This window comes from Phyllostomus discolor, chromosome 1, assembly GCF_004126475.2.
Source record: "Phyllostomus discolor isolate MPI-MPIP mPhyDis1 chromosome 1, mPhyDis1.pri.v3, whole genome shotgun sequence".
NCBI lineage: Eukaryota > Metazoa > Chordata > Mammalia > Chiroptera > Phyllostomidae > Phyllostomus > Phyllostomus discolor.
Window position 1 is genome coordinate 39,796,663 of NC_040903.2, and position 12,303 is coordinate 39,808,965.

The 12,303-nt window shown below is 32.8% G+C and overlaps 1 protein-coding gene across 6 annotated transcripts in view; it reads right to left on the reverse strand.

Moving 5' to 3' along the window:
• Positions 1-8,935: 8,935 nt before the first annotated feature.
• EPHA5 (EPH receptor A5) overlaps positions 8,936-12,303 on the reverse strand; it is a 310,111-nt gene continuing 306,743 nt past the window's right edge. For all 6 annotated transcript variants that reach the window (XM_036021196.1, XM_036021186.1, XM_028507835.2 and 3 more), the window contains one exon: positions 8,936-10,894. In XM_036021196.1, the coding sequence (XP_035877089.1) occupies positions 10,789-10,894 (106 nt within the window). In that variant the 3' untranslated portion in view covers positions 8,936-10,788. The remainder of the gene's footprint in view (positions 10,895-12,303) is intronic.

The window sequence follows — 12,303 nt, forward strand, 5'->3', positions numbered from 1 at the left end:
ATCTACTGCTCACAAAATAGAATGAAGTTAATCTCCTAGGAGGAATAACTCAGAACAACTCCCTACAACAGATTAAACTTTGGAAAAATAAGTGGAAATAGTAGGAGAGTCCTATTACAAATCATTTGCTGATAGATATATGATGTCACTTACTAGAGGGAGTCAATGGTTATTTTAAGTCATGATTTTTAGATATTTTATGGTCAGGTAGCCCTTTGAGGTTTAATGGAGACTAGGAGTTTTCTCCTCCCAAAATATGTTTAGACAAATTCTGAAGTTTCAGAGGGTTTCCCAGGGGCTGTGTGGCTTTCCTTTGTCTATTTCACTTACCCCCTGATGTTATGAGTTTTGCATATGCATGTATATGTCTATTTTATACCTTTTGTTCACATTAAACATAATACTATCCTAAAAGTTTAACAAACTGTGTGTATGCACATGTATAAACGCACATAATTGCTTGTGCATGTGTGTGTTTGTAATGCTTTTCTGCTTGTCAGTCTTGCTGCCAGGCCCCAGTCTTTCCCTCAGGCCCTCAGGGCGGATGTGTGGTGCCGATGCCCTTTCTGTGAACAGCTGCTTGTTATGCAGCTCTTTGCTCTCAGGCAAGCTCTGTTCCCCAAATCGACTGCCTTCCTCAGCATAGAATATTTAAATATTTTTATAACTTTTAATATCAAATGACACATTTGTTAAGGAAATAAGGCCAAGATCATGGTTAAATTTTGTTTTAACATTTTATTCAGTAACCCCTTAGCTTAAGACAATACCCTAGGTATCAAAAAATAATGAAATGCAATACATACTTCAAAGGTAATGAGTTTAACTACTTGTTTTTTTTTATGTTTCAGAGCTCACCCAACTCCAGTCAGGTGCATCGTAATTGAGCTACTGCATTGGTCTCCAGGAAAAGCAGTTATGGGTATGGATGGGCCATTATTCAGATACATTGCAGCGATACAGGTAAAACTCAGAGTGAATATTCCCTTTTCAGTGCTTCCCCAGAGTAACATTGGTTGAGAAAATGTAACATTCTTATAGTTATCTGGAGAAATGTTTATTACATGAATAACAATCAACTCTTAGAATTACCATGTGGTAGCAGTAATAATTGCTACCAGCTAAAAGGCAACCATGGTCAGACATTTGGGAAGCCATTGAATTAAACTTAGTCAAACCTTTGTACTTTAGAATGTTATGGGAAGCTCCAATAGAGGATAATAGAGGCAATGTCAAAATTTATTTGACTTTTGCATTTGGAACTCTTTTCTTACAAAAGACAAGGAGCATTTATTTTTTGGAAGCTTTCTTCTCTATTATGGAAATCAGGATCACGTGCTTAGACAGGAATGAAGGGACAGTTTATGATTAATGGGGAACACTCAGCCAATCCTGTAAAAAACCTAGGCTTCAACATAAGAATTAAGCCATAATTCTTTGCCCCTTCCTCAGCATTAACAAAGCAAAGGACTCCGAGATCTGCAATATACTTGTCCTGAAAACACACAGGATTGCACATTTATGAAATATTTCCTTTGATATTAATATTTATCATTATATTTCACATATTTACATAGAAAGGAAGGATAAATTGAAAAACATTTGTTCCTTGGTCTGACCTTCATGTCTAGTATAGTTAGAATTGTTATCACTCTGGGGAGCATTCAATAAATCATTTTATTTTATCCTTATAGCAAAGTGGAAAACCTCTCAAGGCTTATCTTTTCAAATGACTGTTGGCTTAATTTTTATTATCTTAATTTTTTTCAGCCAACTTATTTGCTGGCATGATTCTGAGTGCCTTGTCTACTGGGTATATCTGTTTCTATGCACAAATAATCAATCAACTTGATGCTTTCTAATTATTTCCTTCATGATGCAGAATTATTCTAGTTGGCATTTTTTTTTTTTGGATAAAAATGTGCCATGTAATGTTTGTAATTGATTGCTAAATTGTGTGGGATTCCTATTAAATTCCCACCATAAAATACATAAAATAATGTATCAAGAAGAAGTGTCTCTTGACCCTGGGAGGTGTAGCTCAGTGGATTGAGCGCGGGCTGCGAACCAAAGCATCGCAGGTTCGATTCCCAGTCATGGCACATGCCTGGGTTGTGGGCCAGGTCCCTAGTAGGGGCCACATGAGAGGTAACCACACATTGATGTTTCTCGCTCTCTCTTTCTCCCTCCTTTCCCCTCTCTAAAAATAAATAAATAAAATCTTAAAAAAAAGAAGTGTCTCTTTGGTCTTGGGTGATATATTCAATTTTCTAGGTTATGTTTCCTACTCCATGTCACCTTTGACTTTTTCTTATTTTTCTACATTTGTTAGTAACAAGAGAGGTGGAAAAAAGTAGGTTTACACTTGTGAGTACACAAAACAGTTTGCTCTTGAATTATTATTTATTAATTATTGTTATTTATTTGTATTACAACTGTAAAACAAACAAAACCTACTTTTGCCCTCCCCATGTATATCTGATAAACATATTCAATGTGAAACTAATACAATTTTATGACAAGTTTTACATGGAGATGAGGGCAAAATAAATTTAAAATGCAAATTTTGGATATCTACTTTTGTTAACTATATATAAAGTAGTGTCTTCTACTGTAAGTATGGAAGGAGATATAAGCTGTTTTGAATGTAAGAAAATCAGTTTGGGTCATGCTTATTTTAAAATGCCTACAATACAGCCAATTGGATATCATCAGTAAAATTTATACAAATGAAGCTATATTTCAGGAAAAATATGGGCCTTAGAGATTCAGTATGGAATGCTATTCCGATATATGTTAAAATTGAGGACTTCTGAGTTGATATTTCCAAGAGAAAGCATATGACATAGGGTGGAAAGAGTATTAAGACAAAATCCTAGCAATTGAGCATTTACAAGGAAAGCAGTGGAAATGCCTGAGAATAAATGGCCAGAAATATGGGAAAAGCAGGAAAGGCTGAGTTTTTGGATGCCAAGAAAGGGAGGGCATTTAAGGTGAGAATAATATCAAGACAGCCTTCTTGATGCTGTTAAACTTTAGTCAACATAAGATTAAAGAAAGTGAGGAAAGAAGGACAATCAAACATGACATCAGGCCAATGGCCCTCTGTGGACATTTGAGCATTTGATCACTTTTAAACATGACATAAAAACAAAAAAAAATGCCAATCCATTGTTCTGGTTTTCCTATATAATCTCAGAGTAACTAAATAGTTGATGAAAGGAAATTAGTCTTTATAAAAGTAGTGTGGCTACTAAATGAAGAAAGAATATGAAAATCACCACTTTGAAATAAATAATGATTTGGTAATGATCATCAATTACTGTTAACATTACAGAAAGATGCCCTGACTTGACTTTATGTATGCTGATGCAAGTATACAATACTACCTGTGATATGTTCTTAAAAAAAAAAAATCAAGCCTGAGCTCTGGCTGGCATAGCTCAGTGGACTGAGCATGGCCTGCGAACCAAACTGTCGCAGGTTCGATTCCCAGTCAGGGTACATGCCTGGGTTGCAGGCCATGACCCCCAGCAACCAGACAGTGATGTTTCTCTCTCTCTTTCTCTCTATCTCCCTCCCTTCCCTCTCTAAAAATAAATAAATAAAATCTTAAAAAAAATTCAAGCCTGAATCTGACTTACATTAATCAATGAGTCCAGTTGCCACTTTATAAGAAATAAAGGGAGCATTTTGATATTGGTTCAAGTGAACTATAGAGAAATGTATTAAAAAGAGGGGACTACTGATTGGATATTTGAAAATACTTTAACAGGTTGTGAAGGTTTAGGTAAATGTGATGGTATTATATTTTAAAATAATCTATTTTGAACTACAAACAAATATTTTGTGAAATGATATAATATTTGGGCATTTTAAATCTTGAAGTCTGTGAAGTTATGTGCAAAACAAGATCATTATTGAGTTGATAATTATTGAAGCTGGCTTACAAGGACAAGGAAATTTATTAAAAATTGATCAAATTTTATGTGAGTTTGAAGTTTTGATAACATTAAGTTAAAATAAATAGAAAATGAGAGGAAAGATTTTGGTGAAATGAATGAGAGGAAGCAATAAGAAATTTAAAGTTAGCATTTTTATGTTTTGATAGAGAAGAAATGGTAAAGTATTTCTATAAATATAAAGTGTTTACTAAAGGATTATCACACTGTGGGCACTCTTTTCACTCTCTATGTATACATTATTAGATTCACCTAATAGTCACACTGCTCCTTGTTTACTCACTGGATGAGGTACCTGAAAGTATGGAAGTTAAATGGCTTGGCTAAGTTCACATAACTAGTTGGCAAGAGAGTTAGTTTTGACATGTTGGGTCCAGACAACAACGTGCTATGTACCACTTGTGTAAATGCAGAGGATGAGGTGAAGAACTAGTTGTGGAGACTGGTATCTAAGGATATTCAAGCGTCAAGACAATTTAAGCACAGGAGAGCATCATCTGGGACTCAGAAGCAGAGGGATTGACTTTAAAAGAGAGAAGGGATAGAGCAATGGGTTATGTGATCTGAGGAAAGTCACTTAGCTTTGAAATGGAGTAGTATCCTTTTCTACCTTTGTTCAAAATAAAAACAGAATAAATGCTTCACATAAAGAATTGTAAAAATTGAATAAAAAGTTTTACTTTCTGCAAACTTGGGATCACTGAGAAATTTCAAATTAAAATTAATAACTCCAATACATTAATATTTTCCATTAACAAGTTTCTAAAAACACTGGAGGAAAGATTTAAGAACTAATAACTTTTTCTGTGAAAAATATTTATATTCCAGCATTCCTGCCAACTTTATTCCAATTTATTATTCTTAGCCTACTAAATTCAAGTTAAATTATATTTACTTTATGAAACCCTTGGTTGATTTAAATGGCTATGGTGGATCTTTGTAAATATCAACTTGTTTTACTTTTGCTTAAAATTTGGTAGTGAATCACCTGTGGACCTCAGTGTTCCATAACTGAAGTTTAGATATCATAGCTGTAAATGTCATAAATATTATTGCAATTCCCTGAGCTTGTGGTTGAGAAAACTATGACATACACTAGAAAGATGTACTGAATTAGAATGTGCTGCTATTGGGTGGACTAATAAAAAAAAATATTTTTGATGCTCAAAGTCTGCCTTATTCTAAAAACTAAATATGTTGGAAATATAACCAAATATGTTTGAAATATAATATTTTGGAAAATCTTGGGGTCCCACCCAAGATTTACACTTTGCTTTGTGAAAATGTACAAACTATTTTTCCCTGTTTACCTTCATATCGTACATCAATTAAAATAGAAGCATGGCCTCAAAGATTCCATTATCTACATAGTATGGTCATCACTGTAGAATCAGAGTAGTGTAGCGGAACTTGTATGGGTCTGATTTGAAATAAATGTGTGTTTCATGCTGCCTTTGAAGAATAGTCAGGCTTTGGACATTTTCTAACAGCTTTGGGTCATGGCTTCTTAGTAAAGTGGAGACAATAAAGTATATTTCAAAGGCAAGAGTGAAAAATTCTAATACCTTATAGTGCATGCATATTAAATGATATCTTCCTCACCATCACCATATCCCTCTATCTTCTCAAGAGAGTCCATCGGGTTGGGGGAAAATCCCTGTTATCACATAATATCTACATCTGTAGCCAGGTATGGGCAAGAATACTCTACTTGCTGACAGAGAATTCAGACTCTTTACATGAGTATCTACTAAAATATCAATAACATCCCTTGTAATATGATTATGTGCATATGCAAAGGAGTTATAGATTATTTTCACAGGCATGAGATGTCACTTTTTAAAAGTATACTCATAAATCAACGAAATACAAAAATGATCCATTTTCTTGAATACAGCAGACTATTTGCTATGCCCTTTACTAAAGGAGACTGATGTGGTACAGAGAGAATAATTGGGATCATTTGTGAACAACGGCACCCCTTCAGGTAAGAACACAATTCTTCCACCCTGTTCCATAAGCAGAGGCTCAACACTGCTTTCTGTATTTTTTCAAGTAATGTTACATTACAGTGTGACAAAGCAACTTCTAGTTAGGTTTCACAAAATTATGCTCGTGCCCTACAACCTCAGTATCAAACTCTAGTTGCAAAAAAGGTTTGAACATAAAGATTCATAAATATGTCTTTGAGAAAAACAGATGCTGACTGCATTTAAAATATTTAGCATTAGAAACTCCAACATTTTTATTAGAACTAACTGAAATCATTTTACAAACTCTGTAAATTTAATGTTTTCTGTGGGAGGGACAAGCATGACAGTCGGATTAAACTGTGTTCAAAGGGTCTTTATTTTTTGAAAAAATATAAAATTTCATATCTTACACTACAAAAACATGTACACAAACCAAATGCACAGAGAATTTCAAATGGGGAAAATACAGAAGTGCTCATCCTTCTTTGAATTAATAATGCTGAGGCAGGGACTTGAGATACCCTGAAGCTTAGCATAAAATAAGAAACATTTGGCCTGAAACTAAGAGATCTTAGTAAACATATTAACAAATAAGTGAGTCTAAGTTTTATTCTCAGACTATTATAAACGAAATTTACATACTTTTAAATAATTCATTTAAAAACTATTACAGCCTAAAGATTCACAGATATGTTGACCACTGAAATTTCTACTGTTGATTTAGGTTAGCCTTAATAAACATATTTGTCACCTTCCATTTTTTTTCATTTAGGAGAGAAACATGATATTTGATTCTGATTATTATAAATAGACTCTCTTACAAAAAAAGAATTGGCATCTTCTCCTAAGTAATAATTATGTAGTCATTCTGAATAAGAACATTCAATCATGTATGTGTCAAAAGACTTTTTCATAAATCAACAAGAAATGAATGCTTTACCTACTCCTCCTTTGATACATTACTATATAATTAACATCATAATAGACAAAAATATTCAATGTAACCAGCTGTGTTACATAGTTACAAAAATGATGATTTATTCCAGTTATTATAATTACAAATAAAACTAGTTTTTTATTGTTTATTCATTATCACCATCATCATCATCACCATCATTATTATCTTATTGTACCTACTTTTCATTTATTTTGAGGTTAACATCTGGAAAGACATAAGCAAAGACAGTTTACTACCATACTTAGCTTGTTTTTTTTCTTATTTTAAGAAAGAACAAAATGAGAAATGATTTTATTCTACTATGCAACATTATACATCTAAGTAAATTTCTAACATCTGACTCATATAAAATTTGCTACCCAATGCACAATTACAGCCAAAAATGTCTTCCACTGGTAAATATCTCTGCTTGTGCTTCAGTGAACCCACTTTGAATGGGAGAAAGAATGGTGTTAAAAGTCATTTAACTTTCACATAGAGATTAAATAGCATACATGCAAACACATGTGCCCAGCTGATATTAACTTTTCTTTAAACTTGAGGTATGAAACTATTTCTTCACCATTGCACACTGGTTAAACTCTTTTACAAATTGATTTAAGGATGTTCTTAACTTTTGGCAACTGAGACTAATAATGCTGGCCATATTTAAGTTTACATAAAATATCAGAATATAATTTTTACAGTAATCCTACACCCTCAGAACACTGACTTGGTGATTAAATACAAGAAATAAAAGACCATGCATGTTAATTTTTTTCAATGAGAAAATGAAAATCTTTACATTTTTACATATAATTTATACATTTCAATGCCCAAGAACAACAACTGATAACATGACATTTTTACATGTGAGCAAATGACAAGATTAGGAAAGAAATTATGAGTGATAAAAGCAATAATTGAGTAACTTCAACAGATATTAGTAAGTTGAAAAATTACTCCCAGCTTGTACCTATTTTTCAAAGTAATATTGAGAAAGACTCATACCCTAAAGATATTGCTATTGATAGTTACAAAAACATTATGTATCATTTGACGAATCTACCACTTATGCTAAAATTATTGAGTTTGTATTTTGTTTTTGGTTGTCAGGTGGTTGACCAAATGAACCAAAAGGATAAGAAATCACAGAATCAAGATTTGTCAAACCTTGCTCTGGGTTACTGCCTCACTGCATTTCACAAAAGCTGCCTCTTTCTCTCATTCCACTTCTCACATTCATAGTGAGACTGGCACTTCCCAATTGGTGATATTTCCAGTGGTGGACAAATATTTTTAAAAGGAATTGTTTCCTTTTTTAAGGGAAGTACATATTATTTGAAAGTCTCTTTATTACTTCTAAAATCACATTGACATTCCTTAGAAATTCTCAACCGTATTTAGATATGGATGAAAGTTATGTGTCTAACATTTATCTCAGTTAACTTTGCAAAATGAACACCAAGATTGCAAAGGAAACAAATCAATTTGATCCAAATTAATGTATAATGTTCTTTTGTGAGAAAGAGGAAATCTACATTGTTACTTGAAATTCTAATCACTTAGATGTATCTGGCCTGACCTTCCAATCATCTTGGAACATATAAAGCTGGAAAATAATTTAGAAGCTGCCTTCTACTGTGCAACTGATTGTGGCTAGTCCATCAGCATTAAAATTTATGGTAGTTTCTCTTTGAAGTAATACTCTAAATTCTTACTTTGAAGTTTCTCAGTTGTTACTTTATCATTTATATTTGGTTGTTTTTACACAATTCAATAAATTGCAACACAATCTCCAATTATTTTGTACATAAGAAATTAGTTTAGTTAATTTTATGTTTATTATAATGAACAAATGTCTCTTTAATAATGGTAAAGCCTATTGACTTCTTGTGTCCTCCCCTCTCTACTTTTGGAATCTCACTGAACCAGTGAATGTGGAGCATAGTTTATGTGGAACCGTAGCACACTATAAACCTAATAAGGAGTTATAGCCAAAAGTAGACAGAACTCAATATATCATCTGAGAACTGTTTGGAATGTTTTTCTTTTCTTTTCCCTTTTTTTGGTCCCTATTCTTTAGCAACAAACTACTTCACTGCTTGAGTAAAAGGTGGGCATGATAGAAAGAAGTTATTTCCTAAAAGTTTAGTCTCTTATGTGTTAACTTTTAACTAAAATAGGTGCTTGGGAAAGAGGAAGGATGCGCCATTAGTAGGATGCAGGAATATTTCCTATGGATTCACTCATCCTGCCTACTCCAGTATACAATTCAGTAATCACAAATAGGCTCTCTTTTGTTTAAATGTTGTGGTCCTTGAATCACATGTCATTCCATCATTTCCATAAAGTGTCATAATACAAAAAATCAGGTTCTTTTACCAAGAAGCTCAGTTTTGTTCAAGTTCTAATGAACTTGTAATTGGAATCACAAATGTCAGTTTTCATCAAGCAAAGTATGTAGAGTATACATAGGAACCACCTTTATATTCCTTAATAAGGTCAACTACATGACACTTTCAGTTGGTTCATCAAAATAAATTCAATATGATAGAACTGAATATAAAATGAAATTTCCAAATGAATACATATTATCAACAAATAAAACATGTCATTTTAACAGAGAAAATCCTGAAGGCTATATATACCTTTGCCATCATTTCTTTGCTGCCTTGGTATCAAAATTTCTAGAGCTGAGCTACATGAGAAATGGTTAAAAAGGATTAACACTTAGGAGTAATGCTTAGTGCTATGTGCCTGGATTTAACAACATTAACAGAAGTCTGCACAGTTAAATCCTTCTACATCCTGCTGTAAATGTGCCCTTCAGTGTCACTGTAGCTTGACAAGGTATTTTCTAGGACTCAGAAAGGTGAAATTTCTTACAGTGGTGCAAGATTAATGGCTAGAAGAACTGCATTGTAACAGATATCACAAAGTTTTTTTTCTAAGCCAAAAGGGATTTCATCTTACAGACATTTTCTGTTAGTGAGTAAGGAGATTTAGTAGCTTTTGGAAACATGAGAAAAAAAGACACAAACTTGTGTTAAATTTTGTTTTACTGCATTCCTATTTCTGTAATTCATAGTCTACTCTGTAACACTTAGTCCTCTATGTTGCTAAAATTAAAAGTTTAAAAATGCAAGCAGAATGGTGATGCACATGTGTGCAAGCACATACACACAGAATTCCAACTTAAATTGGTTCCTGGGTATACAGCAAATTATACAGTATATACACATTTATTACCTAATAGTTTCTAGAAGAGCAACTAAATTTTATAACACAGAAAAATAAATATACACCCTGTATTACACTTATCCTTGATCAAGCAATATGTTTATATACTAGTTTCTATAACTTAACACTGTGTATCAGCACTTTAAAATTACAAAATAAGGTACCTATTAAGAAACTATCTAGCCATATTGCTCTTCAATACACTTATGTAGATAATTAAGACTTGAAGTAAACTTCAGTAAATTGTAGCTTTTGTTAGCCCACACATGACTACAAAACTTTTCCTTTCAAGTAGATTCCTGGAAGTCTTGAAAGGTGCTGCCTTAATTCAGTCTACAAAGGTGCCGTTTATAGTTATATGTCTCATGTATAAAATGTTGTAGAAGTAGTGGTGAGGATTTCGTTGCTGTAAGATAAGATATAATTTAACCTCATGCTATTATTCCAAGGAGGTCATCCTTGTTTCATAAAAACTTGGAAGTCACTGGGAGGAAGCTAAGGAAGTTTTTAGTAAAACACTGATTACAAATTCTGTGGCTGAAAGAAATGCTCTCAAAAGGTTTAGAAATCACTGAGTTTTCCCTTTTTCCTCTTTTTTTTTGTTAAAATAAATCTCAGGGCTTGTTTACAAAGTGCAGAATCATTCATTCAATGAAGTGACATTAAAATGAAGTTACAATGGCACCATCCCATTTACCAGCTGCACCTTCATTTCTTGAAGGCTGTTCATGATCTTCTTCTGGTGACCGACAAGAGTCACTCCAAGCCGTCTCAAGTCCCTGCATGGAGAAAGCACACATTGGATGTAGGTATCGATTCAATTTCTAGCACACCTCGATATTTCATGCTGGCAAAGTGGAAAACATTTTGCAAAAACTAATTCAACGACAGTCCCAATTTAGACATACCCAGTCCAATTTTCAAAGGCAGGCTCCAGAATTGTACCTTGAGGATTTGTTTGCCATCCAAGAACCCTTTATAATGAGGAGTGACATAATATATATTTGCCCCCTGTTCAGACATCACTATGTTTGTGACACAGAGTGTTCAAAAAAAGCAAATTTGGTCATGCCTACCAATAAATATGTAAATTAAAGGGTACAATATCACTGAATAGTTTTGAAAAGATGGACCTAAAATATGAACACACCCTATTTTTGCTAAATATAGTGAGCATAAAATATACTTTCAAAACATCACAGCTAAGCAGTTGAAGACTAAACTCTTCAAATGATTCAGTCAGTACAGTCATTTTATGTAATATATATCTTAGGGGGGAGTCAGCACTCCATTGCTGTTATAACACTTCCAAACACTTTATTCTTTACTTGGAATCCAAAGTACCAGAACTTGATTCCTTTGCCAAATAGCATCTACGCTGTACTGGCATTTAGAGTATTTCAAAGATTTCACAGTATCAGAAAGTTGTTTTTTTTTTTTTAACTGAGATGCTTCCATTCTGATTCTTTTAAATAAGCTTGTTACCCAAAAGAACATTCCAGATGTTTAGATTTCAAATCCAACAACATTGTAAGGAGCTCAAAGCTAGTGCCCATGGTTTTAAAATGTTATTTTCTAGGATATTCAGGAATTCTATTCCCTAAAATTATATACTTGGCAAAATGATGATTTATACATGTTTGTCAAATAACATTACTTATAGGAAAAATGACATGAACAAGTCAACATTTTTAAATGACAAAGTTGCCATGTTAGATTTTTTAGATAATTACTTTAATGGACACATTATGCTAAAAGTATAATGTGTTTTGGCATATAGTAAACATATTAATTCCAGATTGTCTTAGAAGTTCATGAAATTAAGTACAAAGACATTGAATTATTATGTATAAAATTGAATATCTTTGGAAACTCAATGACATCTCTTAATTATCAGAGGATATAATTTAAATAAATGGGTTCTTTGGCTCCATATTCATTAGTATTAGAAATAATGGCTTTTTAAATAATGTGCTGGCTTTCTTTTTCTCTTTCTGTTTTTTTATTTATTTTTTATTATTTTAACATCTTATGAGACATTTAGCAAAGAGCAAGCATCTAAAAATAAATAATCGATATTTTGGTGGGCGAATATTTCTTAGAATGTGACCATGAAACATTGAATCTAGAAGTTATCATAGCTACAAGACACCAAAGTACATATAAAATAATAGTAATGATAAGCATA